The sequence below is a fragment of the Corvus moneduloides genome, chromosome 2 (assembly GCF_009650955.1).
Source record: "Corvus moneduloides isolate bCorMon1 chromosome 2, bCorMon1.pri, whole genome shotgun sequence".
NCBI classification, from domain to species: domain Eukaryota; kingdom Metazoa; phylum Chordata; class Aves; order Passeriformes; family Corvidae; genus Corvus; species Corvus moneduloides.
This window is the reverse complement of record NC_045477.1, coordinates 30,687,683-30,707,581: the sequence shown is the minus strand read 5'-3', so window position 1 is coordinate 30,707,581 and position 19,899 is coordinate 30,687,683. Positions and strand designations below refer to the sequence as shown.

The 19,899-nt window shown below is 39.7% G+C and overlaps 1 protein-coding gene across 13 annotated transcripts in view; it reads right to left on the bottom strand.

Annotated features, from left to right (window-relative positions):
- Positions 1-19,899, bottom strand: part of RIMKLB (ribosomal modification protein rimK like family member B) — a 51,265-nt gene that overhangs the window by 19,551 nt on the left and 11,815 nt on the right. For 12 of the 13 annotated variants that reach the window (XR_004238151.1, XR_004238154.1, XR_004238153.1 and 9 more), the window contains one exon: positions 713-826. The exons of the other annotated variant lie outside the window; for it this stretch is intronic. Coding sequence is in view for 5 of the 12 variants with exons in the window: in XM_032098928.1 (XP_031954819.1) it covers positions 713-826 (114 nt within the window). In the remaining 7 variants the exon portion in view is untranslated. The remainder of the gene's footprint in view (positions 1-712; positions 827-19,899) is intronic. 13 annotated transcript variants of the gene reach the window in all.

Here is a 19,899-nt window from a genome sequence, read left to right as displayed (position 1 = left end):
GAGCTGGAGAGGAAGGGGGTGAGAAGAAGGGGTGGTTTCCCCTCTCTGTACTTCCTTTTTTTCTTTTTTTCTCCCAACCTGTTCAAGTACTTCAAAATACAAGGATATATTTTAGAGCTTGCATTAAGTATAATGAAGCAACCACCTAACTCCCAAAATGGAAGTTGAAATGTGCTGCCCAGTCCTCAGGAGAACACAGAACCACGCTCTGGAAAGGCCAAAACAGAGCCACATCCAATACAAATCCCTTTTTCCAATCCCCACAGCCATAATTGCACAGAGATGAGCAAACATAAGCAGACGGGTGCTCTGGCTGCTCACCTCATTAGCACCAAGCACTGCCGCATTGCAGCTGACATGACTCGCGTGTTTAAGCAAGCAGGCTTCAGACACACACACACACCCCATTTTAGAGAGGCATCTCAAGCAAGATTAAAAACAAGACACTGCTACAAACCTAAGCAGACTGTGAACAGCACAAAATGGACTACCATCTCCTTTAGCCAAAAAAGGAGTACAGATTCAGCAAGCAAAAGATTTTTTACTCATTAGTCAGATTCCACCTTACACATGTATTTTTCCATTTAGGTGCATGCCCAATTACACCCACTTTTTGCCAATGTAATTGCATGCATGTCCTGATCCACGTGCAAGCTGTGCAACAATCATTTTAAAAAGGACTGCATTTTCTACACAGCCCCAAAATTGCCACCGTTATCTGTGTTGTGAACCAAAACGACACAGTTTTCCAATTCATAATCTCTCAGTCTATTCTGTTGTTTTGCTTTAAAGTCACGCCACATGCTGAAGTTTTGCACCATGGAGTCTGAAAAAGAAAAACAGCAGTTTGAGGAGATGTGTTTGCCTCACCTGGAATTCTCCTGAATACCTGTGCTAGACTTGACTATCAGACTGGTGTAAATTTAGTCAGGCCACCATCCCCCTTGAAGTGACTTTGGAAGTACAATGATTTATCAACAGAACAGTCTGAGCTTTTGTTCCAGATTCAGTCATATTCTCTGGTCTGGATACTGTTTTCCCCAGAACAAAAAAATATTCTCTCCCCTTACAGAAGGCAGTTTACAAACAAAAAGAAGAGCTACTCAATGAAATGTATAATTTGAACCACTACTACTGACATGCGCCATAAAAATTAGCTGCAGTCTCCCAGCAACACAGTGCTGCAAACAGAAGCAGCTTTATTACAGTAAAAAGGAGAGGCAGATTCTGCCATTTTGGAACAAGCATGCATTCAGCATTCCATCTGAGACCCATCAGTTAACAATCAGGTTAATGGTCACTACTGCCAAGTGGGCTGATAAAATAATATTTATTCACTATCATGCACTGAAAGCAGTAACACAGAAGATATTAATGCATATGGTTAATTTTTTTCCAAAGAACCGATTCATGAATGCAAAGAGGAATAAGGGGAAAAAAGACTATGGAGATGTCACTTAAAGAGTGGTTAAGAGGTAATCCTTTTTTTTTTTTTAACCATAGATAGCGCTAAGTTGAAAGAGACCCACAAGGCTCATCATGTCCAACTCCTAGCGCTGCACAGAACACCCCAATAATCACACCATGTATCCAAGAGCATTGTCCAAATACTTTCTGAACTCTGTCAGGCTTGGTGATGTGACCACTTTCTTGGGGAGCTTGTTCCAGTGACCAACCATCCTCTGGGTGAAGAACCTTCTTCTAATATCCAACCTAAACCTCCCCTGACTCAGCTTCAGGCCATTTCCTCAGGTCCTGTCACTGGTCACAAGAGAGAAGAGAGCCTGGCCCTCTGCTTCCCCTCATGAGGAAGCTACAGACCACTCAAGGTCTTCCCTCAGCCTCCTCTTCTCCAGGCTGAACAAACCAAGTGACCTTTTTCACAGTATGGCACACAAAACTGCAGACAGCTGAGATGAACCCTCTTTTCTTTGCAGTAATAGAGCCTGATCCCAAAACAGTAATAGCAGGTTATACTCACTATTACGCCCGTGGACAATGAACCGACCTCACAAACACACAGCAGGCAGACGCTCAGATCATACACAAATACCCTGACAAATTACAAGCTGGTCCATTTGTTGGCTTTTTCAGTGGATACCCACGACATTGCAGACACAGCAAAGAGACAGCTAAACAGTCCTTTGAAGTATCAATACTATAAGCCAGGAAAGGGACATTTCAAGCTTATCCAATACTAACAACTTTCTCATCATGTAACAACCATTTTACCAGTGCCTGAGGAACAATTTCTTAAGTTAGCATAAAATATTTGGGTATTCTTTGGTTCTATGATGTAAAGACTCCTGAGTTGGAACATCACACAATAAAAACAGATGTAAACCCTGCTCTTGAACAAGACCTATTCTTTCACTCCGTTCCAGCTGTCTTTGTTCTTCCTCTGCAAGACAAAATTCTCCAAAATGGAACACGGTACATCTGTAACATTATACACCAATCATCCCAGTATTCAGACAAAGTACAAATGGAATTTTTGCAACGTGAATTGTAATCACCTGGGAATTAACTTGACCAGTTACGCCATATCCGTCAAAGTCAAGTTTCTCCCAAAAACAGCTCAAAGTAGCACATGATAGAACTGAGTGGGTACATGCATGATTATTCATCAGTTGGCCCAACCAGTCCTCCTGCTTTTCACTCCCAAAGAACAGCAGGCAAGCTTAAAATGCAAAGCAGCTGGTCTCTGCTAAAAAGGGTTATTTTGATCCAAACAGGTAGAAGCCATCACACAGACCTGTGAAAACCACAGAAAACAGACAGAGGATTAAACTGCACTGAAGACAGAAGAAAGAGGCAGAGATGATTTACTGCTGTTACCTGTAAGATCAGAAGATACATATCTATACCCTTATAAAGTTCCTGAGACACTAACCTCCAACATGGAAGAGCCTATTTTCATAGTAAGGCACTAAGGATGACAGCTGCCTCTCAGAAACCTGATTTAGTACAAATTTAGGGTGGACGCACATACTTTGGAAAAAAACCCACAATGATGCCATTATGGATGGCTAAAAAGGATCAAGATTTCAAGCAACTGTGTGTGGCTTCTGAACATTTTAATTCACATTCAAGCAGTATTTTAAATTGCTTACATTTTTGAAACTCATTATATTCAGTTTTCAGCCTACACAAATCCCTTCCAATCTCTAGAAGAATCATTCATCAGCAGATTAGTAACTACTGCAAAGCAATATCTCATGTCCAGTTTGCATGTTACGAACAACTGTACTTTTAGCTGAAACAACGCAAATGTTTTCACAGAAAGAACGTAGTTTCAGAAGGTAAGTCTAAAAACTCAAAGACTGCAAGGACTTAAAAAATAATTTCAGATGCTTTATATATCTTGATTTAGCAAACATCAGACACTTTTAACAAAAGATTAAACCTTAGTAATATTAAATAAGTTTGTAAAAGACCAAGCTTTTCACTGTGCCTGAAGACAGCTGGTAAACTGCCTTGCTACTCATGGAAGCTCACGACCTATCAAGCAACATTTCTGATCAAACAGATCAAAAAAGCAGGAATGATGCACAAAAGGTGGGTTTGCCAAAACTCCCTATGCAGTGCTGCCATGCATTCAGTAACCTAAAACATTCCAGTCATTGCCTTCTTTCAAATTGACTTCCAAATGTATACATTTCACAGAATTTGTCTCAGAACCGTGTGACTATGAGAAGTGCCCAAATACGACAACAAAGTTAATTATTCCAGGTACAACATGGGTAACTATGCAAAGAATCCTCACTGTGTGGCCTCAGCTGCCACAGGCTGCCATTTCATCTTCAGTGACTACCTCTGTCTTTAGCGAAACGCCTAATAAATACCAGCTCTCTGAAATACATAAGTAAAACAAAGCAGGAAAAAAGTGTTTCAGTATTCAGCCAGATCCTGTATGTGGAGCACTTTTTCTAACAGGCATTCCAACATATAAGTGGAGTAACAGTTGGTCATTGTGCATGCAGCATTACAAAAAATAAAATCTGAATCAAATTTCACAAGCACAAAATATACACCAGCTCCCACCACATTCCCAACAGGAGCTAGCAGGGTCTGGGAACTTCTAGATATATTTCTAGATATATTACCCAGATTTTTCCTCAGAGATCTGTATGCTACCCTGAAAGTCTCCAGCTCTCAGAACTTTGTTACACAAATTTATTCATCCACCCATCCATGGAGTTGCTAACGTTTCCCAAATGAACAGTCACTCAGCAAGCAGGCTATAATGAATTCAACTCAGTCAGCTGGGAAAAGCAGGCAAGACTTCTATCACACAAACCTTTCCTCGTATTTTGACGACATTACATCCTGCTACTTGCTCTTCACAATTCATCAGTTGTTCTCACAGGCATCACTGAATTTTGATACAAGCCTGGACTCACTCCTGGTCTCAAATCAGTGCATTCCTATTTCTGGTTCATTTGTCCTTCCAATATCTGTCACCCACAAGACACTGCATAATATTTGCATTAAATCATTATTAAGTGTTTAATAATTACTTACAGTTTACTTGCAGGGAATTAAATGTGTTTCGCCCTAATTGCCATGTAAAAGCAAGCTTACAGCTCAAAAGGGAGGTATCCCAAACTTTAATAGCAGATTACTGCAGTAACAAGTTATATATTCTCTCACCAAACTCAACCACAACTAAATCTCTAAAATTTTTAAAACTCAGCATACTTCAAACATACATTCTGCCAAGACTGTGGCAGAATTTAGGAATAATTAACAGAAGTAGAATTAACATTAACCAAATACTACTCTATACCTCAAAAGCTTGCTCCTATATTGATTTATGTATCTATCTTATAACCCAACTCTAAATAACATAAAATTCCCTGAAACTGGGTGATAAACATTTTTTTTTCAACTTCCTTTTTCAAACCTTGTTTGCAAAATGTAACTTCATTGAAATATGTAAGTATTTTGGAGCAATTGGCAGTTCCTGGGGGTTTTGCCAAAGACAGAGGTAGTTACTAAAGTTAAATTCCTCTTCTGAGAAGTGGCTTCTTGTGGCAGCTGTATGCTAGATAAAGTATCACACTTTAAATGCAATTTTATTTGAACCAGAACTTAACCTCTGAAAAGCAGCTAAGCACTGAAATTTTAGAGAACCACCAATTTATTAACACAAAACTGAACTTCCCCCTTTGAAGTTGCCCAGGAATTTTCTCTGTACCACTTATCACCTGACAGCCACAGTTTATTAGTCTGAACATTAAGTTGTCAAAATTCTCAAAAATTTCACTGCCATGTAAAAGTCTCTTTGATATCTAGTATTACCAAGCTATTTTTTTACTCTAGTGCCCACAGAAACAGACTGCTACAATAGTTCTTGCTGGGTGTTTTAAGTTCGTATTCTCTCCCTTCCTATCCTACTCACTAGTTTTTTCAAATCCAATTAAGAAGTGCTAACATTCAACTCCTTGTGCTTAATATGACCTCACTCCCCCCTACAGAAACTTAACCAGAAAGGCTTTCCCACCAAAATACACTTCCATAGCTCAGCAATTCCAAGGAAATCGCACAGAGCAGAGACAAAACTGATCTCTCTAGAACAGTACTATGCCACCATATTCTGAAAAAAAAGTATTTTGGAAACCAGGAGCTGTATATTTAGCAAGGCCTTATGATGAACCTTTATCTAAACCCACTGCTCAGCACAGACCACACTTCAAAAGCAGACATCTGTTTATAATCCAGACATCATATTTTTGTTTCTATGTGGTTTAGGTGAGGCCTGTTGTATCTCATTAGGATTTTTGTACAATAGTTCCACCAGGTGATCTCAGAACATTCCTGGGTCAACTAAGTATGCCTGACAGTGTTTTAGAAGTCTAAAGCATCCTCAACTGAGAAAACACCCACTTGTAGCAGGTATCTGTCCTGCATCATCTATCCAGAGCTCACCAACACTGAGAGCCTTAGAAATAACAAGTTCTGGAATCTCCTTCCCAACTCAAATGCCGAAAGTCATAAACAATCCCATCCTAAAAAGCAACTCTTCAGTGTTACAGAACAAGAACAGAATCATAAAATCATTAAGGCTGTAAACATCCTCTAAGATCAAGTCCAACCATTAACCTAACATTGCTAAATATATGTAAACAAACCTTACTGTAAACTTACTCCACTCTTAACACTCAGTCTTTCCCATGTTTTACATGCGCTGTTTCTGCTCATTTTTAATAGCAGGTGAAGAAAAAAAGTTAAGGATACACCTGAAAAACAAAAGCGTGATTGGAAAGATCTTTCCAAAAGTAGAAAGAAATCCCAAGGAAGATTTCAAGCAACACAAAACGGGTTCTCCTCCCATCTGAGAAGAATCTACATTTTTTCATGTACTATCAAAAAACTACTAAATACCTTTAAAATGCCTAACATAAAGCACCTCATCTCTCTCTGCTACCAAACAATACCTTCTTACATCAGGAGATGCCCTTTTTTTACTTAAGCAAAGTGCTGAAGCAAAGTGGACAAGTATCCAACATGAGTTTTCAATTTGTAATGAAGGCACAGATTATTCATAGCTGTCTCCCATAACAGAAAAGACACCTAGAAGAATATCTTCACTGTCAGAAACTTTTAATAAATTATATCAAACTCCCTGTCCTTTCCAATTTTTCCTAAATATGTTTAGCTGAGCCTGAATTCTGGGGAATGGAAAGATCCTCTCAGTTTATTGTTTTGACCTGTCACTGCAGTCTAAGGCCTTCCTAGTCAAAACTGCATCAAATTTATGAATTGGAAGCACTTATTTTGGAAACAAATGCATCCTTCTTAAAGGAAGGAATTTAGCTGTAGTATTTTGGGAAAAAAATTGCATTAAAACCGACTCTAAAGGTTGCAGAGATAACATCAATTCCTGCCAACTGGGAGAGTCTGTTTCTGTGGGAGTTTTTTAGTGTGTCAGAGAAAAACTTGTACTTGACTTGGACATGTAGTATACAACAGTGTCAAGTGTTATCATGAGTACAGTATTTTCCTACACAAACATCTTCACCCCCCTAAAAAAGTTGTTCTAGACCAAAAGCTATAACCCAAAATGTCTTAGTTTTGACAGACATTAACACAAAACCATACACAAATCAAAGCTAGAGAAGAAAGAATTCCATTTTTCCCACACTTCTGTAAGCACACTCACTGAGTATGTCTCCTCTTTCTGGCTTTAGAGGGTTAAAACTGCGCTGCAGTAGCTGTACACATGCTTCATGACCACATTGTTATGAAAATACAGATATAACACCACAGTATTATTTCTCACCTGATCTGGATGGACAAGCTTCCACCTAGTCACAAAAACATGTCAACTAATTAAGATACTTACCTAGTATCCCTAATTAATACACTCCATACAATCTATAACTTCCTTCTTAAAAGAAAATGTTCCTCACTATTACACAGGTACACAGTCCTTCCAACCAGTCCAGTCAAATAAAAATATCATGTAGTGGTAGTACTGTACTCACAGACAGCTGGCTAAAGCAAGTAGAACGGACATCCCCCCCTGTCAGCTTGTTCTGACCTTTGAAGGCAACACATTTAAGAGATCAGACAATCTAGATCTAGACTGCAAGGGTAATTCTGAGTTTACCAATCCTGCAAGCTTTCTTTATAAAGTATCTTTATAAACACTTACTCTACACTACAAATTCTAAAGCTCTCTTGCCTTTCCTGAAATAATCACCCGCCCAATTTACAAAGAAACAAAAATCACTAAAGGGCTACAGTTCTCATCACAAACAAGTCAATGGCAGAGAAGAGAAACAAAAGCTTTTTTACTGCTTCGGGTATGAAAAGTCTCCTTAGCTCATTTATCTCTTCCACAGCTTCCTCGAAGAATCCCCTTTAAATATTTGCAGATTACATTTTTCTTCAAGTTCTTCCACTTTACAGCAACGCAATCACAGAATTTCATTACCAAATGCTACTCTTGATCTGTTCTTAGTAACTGAATTGCAATTTACATTCATTCCTAGACTCTGCCTCTAACAACTTAAAAAGATTAAAAACTATGAAAGGAAAAGGTTTAACAGCATGATATGAACCTTGGAAGACTCAAGCAAGAAAGAGGAAGAAGACATGAGTGCCTCTTTAGAAATTCCTGTGCTGGAGAAAGCACTCGCATAAGGTTGTGATTCTAAGGCAATTTAAGTCACTGTTGCTGCCAACAGTTTTACTCTCCAGCTCCATGCAATCCTATGGCGGCATGCAGGGCCACCCACTCCCTATCACTCATACACAGACCCACTGGTGAGCTGGTAAGCTTCCTACACCAGCAGGAAACTCTTCTGTTCTGTTGTGGAATTCAATTTCTGCAGGTATTGCAAGCTGAACAAGCTCACTGTAGGATCTGATCAATCCAGGTGTCAACTGCAACAGAGAAACCTGGATCACAGCAATGACAGCAAGGATCTGAACAGTTTAAATTGTCAGGATAGTGATGTTTTGAGACTGTAGAATTCTCTATAGTGAGGTGGGTGTGTTTCTGCATTTACAACTCGATGGTCACTATGCTAGCCCAGCCTCCAACTTTGTAAAAACAAACCAATCAGACCGATTTCTGTTTCTCCAACTCGGGTCCTCCTGACCTATGCAGATAATACATTCTCCAGGGGCTTCCACTCTCTCAGGCTAAGAAAAATTTGCAGCAAAACTGCTACAAAGGCCCAGCTGCCAGAGATGTTCAAGCAGGACTAACAATTACAAGCAATAAGACATGCAGTTTACATGTACAGTACCCTTTTTGCCTGCAACCACTGAACTTACTCAACTCAAAGCATCCACAAAGGGCATGCACTTTCAGAATCCTGCCTCACCTTTAGTCCCAAGTATGTAAGGAGGAGTGCACAAAGAACCATTTCAGTCTTAGGCCAGAATGATCCTGGGAAGATTGACAGAAAAATCAAAAGGAAGCAAGATATGAACACACACATCTCAAAAATTTCCAGTCAATACTAAGATATTTCTACCTTTTTACCTGCACTTACACCATGACTTCAATGCATAATCTCTCCTCAGTTGGCAGCTGGATAGTTTGCACGCCTGAGGTACTGTGGTGAATGGATAAAGGCTCCTTTAGAAGGATAGGCTGTGAATATGAGAAGGGTTTGTGCTCCACACAAGGGAGCAGATCACAGGCATACAGCTCTGCTTTGGAGCGCACAGAGCAAGACAAGAGCCCAGGAACTGATACAGCATGCTAACACATTGTGACCATGTATTTGGACCACCCACTCCATGAGGGTGGTCTAACTTTGTGTCAGACTGCCCTGAGAGGCTGTGGAAGCTTCATCCTTGGAGATATTCAAAACCTGACTTGATATACCCCAAGCAACCTGATCTAACTTCAGAGCTGGATCCAGCTTTCAAGTTGGCCGCGTGACTAGAAGGTTGGTCCAGATGGCTTTTAAAGATCCCTTTGAAACTCAATTATCCCTGTGATTCTCTGGGGCCTTCTCCTGCAGTATGCCTGGCTTCTTAAATTATTTATTGTTATGCCTGGCTGTAACAATAGGTTGCTTGCTCCACAATGTCCTGTTTCACAGCTCAGACTAGATCTGTGGGTTCACTGGGCAATATCCTTCCTTTTTTTCACATTATCAAGATCATCTGACAAGTTCTTACAGTCATCAAAAATTAAAAATCAAGTTCTTCATGACGGAAGTGGAAAGTGCTTTTATAGGTTTGACGGTTGCAGCAGGGAGACAGGATCCAAGGCCTGATTCCCTGACCACAAGGAAACTTGGGAAGAGATCAAAGAAGAAATTTAATATATGGTAAAGGCAAACCCTGTCTGGAAAGCAAAGTAACAAAGGGGGAAAAGAAATTGTGAAGCTTTTAATGTTAAGCTCTAAAGAAACAACTGAAAAGAGCCATCGCACACCATCATTTCATTTTCTTGGTGGAAGTAGTCATCCAACAAGACAGGGCTTCACAGAAAGATGTAGGTGCAGAAAATCATCAGGGGCACAAAGGGTAGTCCCCTTTAGGTCCTGAGTTAAGTTTGAATCTAGTTTTGTGGAACAAAAGCTACTTCAAACCTTTAAATGATTTTTAAGGTACTTACCAAAAGTCTGTCACACTGGGAATAAGCAGAGATGGACTGCACTCCAAACAAAAGAGAGTTAAACCTTTAATCTGAACCTACACGATATTCCTGAATGTTGTCTGAGTCAAGGAAACAAAGACACATAGTAACACTAGCAGAACATGGTAGGGCCTCTTCTGTTATTAACAACAACCTTCACTCCGAAGAAAAAGGCATGATATAGGAAAGAAAGCTGCCCCACAACATGGAGAGACAAGATTTGCATGGTTCTGCTTTCTAGAACAGTGTGGTTGGTACAGGGAATCCTGAAGCTCCCAAAAAATAATTTGATGATCATAACAAGCAGCTGCCTCTGCCGTGGCAGGCTCAGCCAGGCTCACTAGTGCTCCCTTCATACTTCCTATTAAGAAAAGTCTCAACTCAAAGCAGGGCATCCTGCCTGACCACAGAACTAAGAATGTAGCTCACCCTGGGACGTCTGTTCTTCATCCAGGAACAGAAAGCCCAACACTTCATGTTGATATCCAAAAGTAATATATTACTTTTTTAATATATATTAATATATCCTTAACCATGAAAAACAGCCTGCAAGGCACCTCATAAAATATGAAATATAAACACTGAAAGCAGTGCTGTCAAAAGAACCCAAACTGAATTCCAAGAATGGAATAAGCCAATTTCCAAAGTAGCTGAGAAGTACAATAACAATGGGGACACGCCAATTTACATATACATGAAACAAGTATGAGGGAGAACAAGGTACAAGAGCAAACCCCTCAGGTACTTAGACAGGTAAAATTCCTCAGTCTCAACTGACAGAATACATATGATCTTGAATATAAATGTATCCATGGACTACTACTCAAAGACGAGTATTAGATTACCCAAGTAATTAGTTATCATTCCAGCACTCCTGTTTTCCCCTACATCCACATTTTTCAAAACCTGGATTGTAAACAGAGTTGATACATCCAGCACAATCCCTATGCGCATATACTTTATTTACAAAGAATGTAGGCATTCAATATTACATTCAAAAGCTACATTAAGAGGAAACTATTGCAGCCACAAAGTCAAGCACATAAAGGTTAGAAAAAGCCACAACTAAGGATGTCTATAGCACTGATCTACTACCCCACACATATACTGTCTTCAATTACACAAACATGTATTTTTCCCCACAGCAGATACCTAATGTGTACAGAAGGTACAGCACCCATTAAACATGCAGCTACTGAGGACTGTATTTTCTTTTACATTGCTTAGTGTGTAATCCATGGACTGGTATACTGAAATGCTTGCTTGAAACACACCACTATTAATTTCTCCTTGAGTTTTATTTATTGTGCTTATTGCAGTAATATCGAAGTTCTTCACAATCATAATTAATTTTGTTAACACCACAGGATATCAGTGAATATTCTACTGATCTCCCATATGTGGGAGGGAAACCCAGAGGTAAGTGTTGATGAAGGAATTCTAGATGCCACATTTGGGAGACCATGATTTCTCAGTTGCTTATGCTGTTCTGATTGACTTTATTTGTGGATCTAAGTATTCAGCACTTTCACAAAGCTGATCCTAGTATCCAAAGTCTGGGCACTCAGAAAATGCAAAAACATGCAATTAAAGGCAATTTCTGAGCAGTTTAATTTAAATCACTAGACTAACATTTTTCTTCCAGCTATGTTCTGCTTCAATTGTCACAATTTCTTGCAATCACAAAAAAGGCATCCTACAAATTGTTCTCTCCACCATACTGCAAGTTACATTTCCAGAGCAGAACAAACACCCTGTACTTAGAAGGAGGCTGATGAAAAAGTAGTAAGTAATTAAGTAATTTAAAATGTAGTAGCTGAAAACAAATACACAACAAAGAAGACAAAATTCCAAAATTTTCCAATTTCTAAGTTTTGGTCATTTGCTGTTGCTACTCATAACAATATTTTATCTTCATATTTGCAGATAATCAAAAGCAAACTTAATCCCTTGGCATCTAAGTAACATCTGACACTGCGGAAGAGCACCTGAGGGCGAGCCCAGTTTCACCTCCCACAGAAGCTCTGAGACCCAAGCTGGCAGCTAAGTGCCAGCAGCCTCTCTGTGGCCCAGCACTTCAGATGAACGGGCTCCCACCTCAGTAAGTAATTATGTAACCAACCGGCAGAGGAATGTTTCCCTGCAGGAGAGAAAGTCTCCAAAAGGTCTGATCCCACTCCAGGCACTGGAAGTCAGCAACTACTGCAAGCAGCTGGCTTTGCCCCACATTCTCACTCCCCACTCAGCCCCCCATAGCATTCCCCCTAGACGTAACACCTGTGCTTCCACTGCCTTGCTGTCCCACTTTGATTCTGTACTCCTTATTTTTCCAGGTAATTTCCAAACCATGGATTTCTCCTACTGTCATGCAGTTTCTTTGCCTGTAATTTTGAATACCACTGTAACCACTCAATTGCCTGCCTTGCCTTCAGACTAGTTTTCCATTTGAGGCTCCTTATTCGGTTTGCAAGTTTCAACACACAACCCATGCTCCCACCAGTTTCAATCTCCAATTTCCTTCATGAGGGAAGCAGCTCCTTATCTAGCACAGGTTTCTCTGCAATCACTTCCTGTTACCGTTTCTTTTTCCAGCACGTTTGCCAAGTACACTGCCTTCACACCAGATTTTTCTCCACTGGCACCTTAGTCCCCAGTCCCTTACCACTTTCAATCATCTTGTCTCCACTGCATTTGAATGGACCATTCAGGTCTTTGTGTCAGTGAGAAGAGGTATAACCAATACGAAAGAAGATCTCTATTTTAAATTGTGTGCTCAGACCAAACCATATGTCCCATCCCACAGCAGACAGAAGGCCACAACACCAGAGGTCCTTTCTTTTGCATAATACAGGACTATGTTTCAAGTGTTTTAGCTGTGAAGCTTAAAACAAGTCTCTAAGATGCTTAACAGATTATTTTTTGAAATGGCAGTAATTTGGGACAAATTTTTGTCTACTTTCACTAGCAAAAGCCACTTCAGTCAAATGGAGTTCCCGTTCCAAGCTAGTCCTTCCAAAAACATCCTTACAGACTTGGGGAAAAACATTCCTTTTTCCTTGAAGTGCCCTACTTCCACTGAATGACTTGGCAAAAAATTTGCAAACTCCCTCAAAGAGACATTTAAGAGTCAGATGTATATTAATAAGGAAGGACAAATTCTAAGCAATAGAAATCTGATGCAAAGGTTTAGCCCACTGTAATGTTAAGATGGGTGATGTGAGATCCATCTGCAATGTCAAAAAAACCCTCATTCAATGTTTTATCAGATATAAATACATCACTTAAAACAGAATCAGTACTAAAACTCGAAATTTCCTTACCCGAACTAAGCAAAGTAGCAGTTTTGTACCAGTGTCACTTGTCTGGCCAACAGATGAAACCATGTTTTTATTTTGTTTCATACATAAGACAGAAAGCAAAACAATATGCTCTTCTTACTGGAAAGCAAGGAAGAAGGCATTACAAATTAGGACATCTCATCCATTTGCCATCTTGAGTGTCTCAAATTATACTTTTAAATAAATCCTGACTTTACCAGGAAGTAAGCATAATGTCAGGACATCAGCAATTTCAGCAGTTAGGTCAACCATTCAGATGTCAAAGCAAGTAACTTTTATTGGGGGTAGGGAAAACAAAAGAATCTCTTCATTAATTCAAGACCTTCACAGTACTGTCTGGAGCGTAACAAGAAACTTGGAAGAAGCAGCTTGACTTTTCACACTAGGTTCACAAAGGGATTCTGGCACTTTTCACAGTAAGCATTTTGTGGTGGTGAAGATACCCTTTTACCTCATGATTCAAGGACAGTTACTTGGACATGGAACCCAAATATTGACACAGTCATCAGAACACAGAGTCTTCCTAAGTTGGTGTCTCTCTGTATCATATCAATCTGTTTGTGTTACATAAGCATACATCTACCAGGTCAAAGATGAAAATATTCCATCTCTAAGGTCAGGGCATGAACCTGGGAAGAATTACACTCCATTACTATCTCAACCAAAGACAGATGTTAGACAAGACTCTTAACAAGTCCCTTACATCCACGCAAATGCCCCAAACTCCGGATTCTATGCACTCACAGCTCTTTTTTCCATGTGATGGATCAGTAAACTCCTGAGAAGGCTCAGCAGAGATGAGCAAATATGATGTGCCCATGAAGCTCTGGGAAAATATGGGAAGTGACTGACCACAGTTGTGGCTAGGAAAGTTGACCTTATCATATGACAAGGTGACTAGAGGGGCAGAGTACCCCTTCCACAAGGAAAGGCTGAGAGAATTGGGAATGTTCAGCCCAGAGAAGACGTTGGGGTGACCTAATTGCCTCCTTTTAGTACCTGAAAGGGACTAAAAGAAAGATGTTGAGTATTTACAAGGCACATAGCAACAGGACAAGGGGGAAGGGCTTTAAGCTGAAAGAGGGTGGGTTTAGATTAGGTATTAGGAAGAAATTCTTGACTGTGAGGTGCTGAAGCATTGGCACGGGTTGCCCAAGGAAGTTGTGGCTGCCCCTCGATCCCTGGCAGTGTCCCAGGCCAGGCTGGACAGGGCTTTGAGCAGCCTGGTCAAGCAGAAGGTGTCCCTGCCCATGGCAAGGAGGGTGAGACTAGATGATCTTTAATGTCCCTTCCAACTCAAACCATTCTATGACAAAAGAGACCGCAAGGTGGCTTTTAAGATAAAGGTTTGTAAGTTAGGAGATTGTCTGACTCTCAGCTGAGTGAATCAATTGTATGTGTAAATGTTTGTCCACAAGAGCAGTAAGGGCCTGAATGTCTTCCCAAGGTAACTAGACCAGCATGGGGGAGCGTATCCAGGGCTCAGCCCAACCTAGAGGATAAAAACAGAATGATTAGCCAAAAGAGTTTTGAAGAGAGCAATGGGCTTGAGTTGACTTAAACCCCCTTATGCCTTCCCAGGGACTGCCTGTTGTGATGGTGAGTATATCAATGGGACCCATAATGAGAATCACCTCTGTGTTGTGCTCCAACAGCTCTGTCTATGCTCTATTTCTAAATTGCTTGTCAAACAATTAATAGCTGTATATTTTGAACACCTAAAGAGAACATTTACACAGCTTTTTACAAAAGACTTCTTCTTCCGTCCTTGCAAAAATTTAAAACTTAAATTAAAAGGAAATCATCCCCCTCAAATTTCCCCAGTGTTGTACCAACACAACAAGACAACTGACATGATACCTAGAGGATACTTTCAAATCAAGTTCTTAGAACTCAAGGGAAATATTTATTGATCTTCTGACTGCTGTGTTTCCTTACCAGATCTAATTATTCTTTAGACAGAAACTGCCAAGAAACAGGATTTGATAGCATGGATTTTGAGCATATTATTTCATGGGTGTTACATTACAACTGTTATAGTGAACAAAATCTTTTGCCCTAATAACTGTGTCAGTGCAGTCCAATCTCCTTCTCAGCTAAAAAATCAAGAGCATTGGCATACCTAGTCTTTTTACTTCACACCTTGACAAAATGCATCAAATCACTAGTGTGTCTCTTCCAGTATCTGCTCTTCTATGTTTTACTCACAGATGTGTCAAGATGAGTAACAAGCACAGCAAGACAGTCCCCAGCTCAATACCTGCCCTATATGGAAGTACAGAGCAAGAAAGCCTTTCTGTATAATAGGAAAGGTTTTCTACAAGTTAACGCAGTTAATTAATTAATTAGTGTAATTCTAGCACAGTTTCTCTGACAACATAAGCAGAATACCTTTGTTGTCAGATATTCTGCTCAAGTTGTCAGAGCACATGTAACACATTCTGCTTCAACTTGCTTAAACTTTTGACAAATAAAAAAGCATTTTATCACACTTTTAATCCTAAAATGGACTAGACCTTTAGAGAGATATGGAAATCATGTAAGCTCTACCATTCAAAGAACAATCATTATAAGGACACCAGTACAGATTTTTGTGACATTGTAAATGATAATTATTTACAATATAAGGAAATAAAAAATAATTGATTGTTTCAGTAGTGGCATTCTTTTTGTTGTTGTTCTGCTCTTCGTCCCACTCTTTCCATGCAGCAAAGGGAAAGATAGAAGATAGAAAAGGAAACTGTAATTCTTAAAACACCACATTTTACATGTAAGAGTTTATAAAAATAAGAAAATAAAGGGACTTGCCCATGGACACTGGTACTCCTAAAAGACCATATCAATCTAAACACAGGTCTGCACACTGGAAGACCATCTCAATACTGGTCAAACTTCAGCAGTACCAGTCTCTCTCATATTCCCAGTCACTGAGAATCAACTGCCCATCATTCACAAATGGAGAATCACCAGACTTGAAAAAAGGTGGACAAAGCCAAAGCTACTGTCATTGCTCAAAAAGCAGGTGATAGAGTACTTCTCTGATCACAAATCTGGGAAAGTAAGCACTGCCATCAGTTCCATAAGATCAAGTTTTTCACATCAATACTTGTACTATCTTCTAATCTCTCACACTCCAACACACAATTTGCCCTTCTGATTTAAGTGCTGAAGGACTGTTTGTGCAGCCATGCTGTTCCCTGACTCAGAGGACTGATGAAGTCTAAAAAAAACACCTGCCACCAAGAACAGACTGGCTTAAAACTACATCAGTATGCAGACCCGGTTCACAATACAACTGCTCAGACAAATGTGCCAGCAAAACTTGCTTAGGTGACACAGCACTGCAACAGGGACTGTTGGAAACGCAACACAGAAACCCCCAGCCAGTTAAAGACTGTCTTGTGAAATGTTAGGCTAATTTTCATTTCTTGACTAGGATGTATGGAAACACTTCTTTCATCTTGCTTTTGTCCTTTTTTACCTTGTTTATTATCCAGATGGCCACTCCTGAGAATTCTTACAACAATTAAAAATCTGGCAATGCTTTCTGGCATTTTCAGATACGATGACATGCACGTATGTTCAAGATGATGTGCCCTACAAGTCTGATTTTCCTGGCTGCCTGTTCTAGAACACATGCAAATGAAAAACTTCAGACCTTAACACAGCCCTCTGAAATTAACATAATAATGTATTCCCATGCAGAAACATTTCTACCCCTCCACCTTGCCAAGGTGGCTTTGGACTGAGCCCATATCTACCACTGATGACATACTGAAGAAACAGAACAATTTTGAGAAGATCAAATTCATTGTTAGCCTTTGTTATTTTAGAATCAGTTTAAGATGACAATCAGTCACATAAGAATAGAAATTCTGGATAGGAAGGAAGAAAACTACAAGAACACCCAGGATGGTTACAGAGTATAAATCCTTTCTTTCTATATGCATTAAAAGAAAGTTGTCTTCGGTATCACAGTTCTGAAAAAAAAGAAACCAATTCTTCTTAAAATATGTGGCAGCTGTTGAAATGCACTGTTATTAAAATACGATAATAAAGCAAATGTTGGACAGTTTTTTATTAGAGACGCATTTGTCTTGGGTATCTAATATTGGGGTGTCACATAGTGGATCACACCCACCTCTAAATGCAGCTACCATTCCAAAATCCCCTCTATATAGTCCATAGCTGCCTAGTAGTAACGCTTATGGCTTTAACATCAATCAGACTGGAAAATGATCAATTTCCACAGTGAAAGAACTTCAGAAACAGTTTCAAGTGATTCTGAGCCCAGCACTTTCCACAGCACAAAATCCACTTCATGTCTAACCACCTTCCAGTCCTTTGCACACAATGCAGTTCCTTCTCCAGCTCTCACTTGAGTCACAAACCAATTTCCCAACTCTGCAGAGGAAGCAATGGCTGCTCTGGCTGCAGTTAATAGCAGGAAACAGGCCAACTCTGCAGTGCTCAAAAAGGCACCTTGCCAAGGCCGCTTGCCTCTGTTCCATCACTCCCAAAGCCACTGCTGCACACTGCAGGAAAAACTCTTACATTAAGGTACACCGCTGGACTAACAAGTGTCAGGGGACTACTGAAACAGCCAGAAGGGAGGCGACTATGTTCCCTGTTGTGTGATAGAAGACAGTCTTTAGGTGACTTACAGATGATTCAAAAATGTTAAGAGTTTTGGTATTTTGATATGGAAACCATGCCATATATGGAAAAGACCTCCCTTACCATGAATCCAGCTCATTCAAAGTGTTTTTCTTACTATTACATGAAAACACAGGAATTTTTAATCCACCCTTACCTTTTTTCCCCAGCTTTCTATACTTTACAGAAATCTTTCAACTATGCCAATTCTTCCATGTTTATTTCCAGTGATGTCTAATCCAGTGTGAGAAAAAAAATCAAAGATCACAACTACTCATGACTATTTCAAACTAAGTAAGAAATGAAGGACAGATCATACGAAACAAAATCACATCTTGCAAGATGAAAGACTTAAACAAAACATCAGCTTCTACTGCAAAATTCAGGACCACACTGGAAACCCAGATGCCTAAATCAGCACACCCATCTCTACCAAATTAAAATAATCTATCTTCTAAATACTTCCTCTGCAGAAAAAATGAAGGTAAGAGATCTGTTTCCAGATGCTGCCCATCTGACTCAAGAAAAGCCAGCTGACTGTGCACAATGTATTACTGTTTTAGAATACATGACTATTATGCCCTTTTTATTCCTCACCTAAGCTGATCACCTGGTTTCACACTCCCAAAGGAAAAGCCAAGAAAGTCTTACAAAAAGTTAATACTTTGTTTTATAATTTGGCCACTCCAGCATCTTTAACAGTTCAAAGTTCATGAAAGCAACTTTCCTTAAAACTATTTTCCTTCACAGGACAGTATTAAAAAATATGGAGATTCCAAAAATCTACAATAAAGGTATTGGTAAGTTGCTGACTCAGTGAATTCCAATTTCTGCTGTTCTGGTAGCAAAGAATTTTAATGAAGATACTATTGTATATCATTTTAATTAAGGAAGGATCCAAATTTCCCTAACGTGTTCTTCACCAAAGTATAGCTCTTGAACTGTGTGGCCCTACAGGTAACGTGTGCAGCCTGTGGGGAAAGGTACTCCTCAGTCCTAGACATAGGGAAGAAGAAAGAATATTCAGAATGAGGAGACAACCCATGGGTATGTTTTGTCTCTTGTCCACAAAGTGCCCCCTACAGGGTAGGATTTTCCTACCAGCTTCCTCCATTTCCACCTCATCCCACACCACACACCCTGCTCACAAGCTTTAATTTGTTTAGCTGCAAATTCCTCAAGCCTGTTACATCACTGCATTAGCAAACTTAGACATATAGTTTAAAAGCACACATTTTGACAGGACTCACTGCTAAGACTTCAGAAAAATGTCTAAAAAATGTCCTGCAGAGTTTTGTTACATTACTTGCTATGTATTTCAAATGAGAATAGGAATTGCCAAACTAGATTAGAAAACTAGATATTCCAGTTTGTAATCCTTCCAGCAGTAAATACCAGATGCCATACACAAACAAAATAATCCTAAAGCTGACACTATCAGACATCCCAACCACAAGAAAACTCCTGCTTTGAAGTATTTTTGGAGCTATAACTAAAACAACATAAATACAAGCCATTCCCTGAAAGAACAACCCCATTCTTCCTCGCCTGTGTGTACCAGCGCCAGGAACTCTGTGACCACAAAATAGGTTGGTGCAGCAATCTACTCCAACAGAAAACTTATTTATTTGGTGGAGTTAGCCTTCCACTGGGTTGGCCAACTCAACTCACACAAATGCCAGATCCTACGAAGCAGCAGATAATTTGGTAAGCCTTTTTTTTTTTTTAATTAGCTTAGGTACAACATAAAAGCAAGCCAAGAGAGACATGAAGTAAGTCCTTTACAAGACAAGC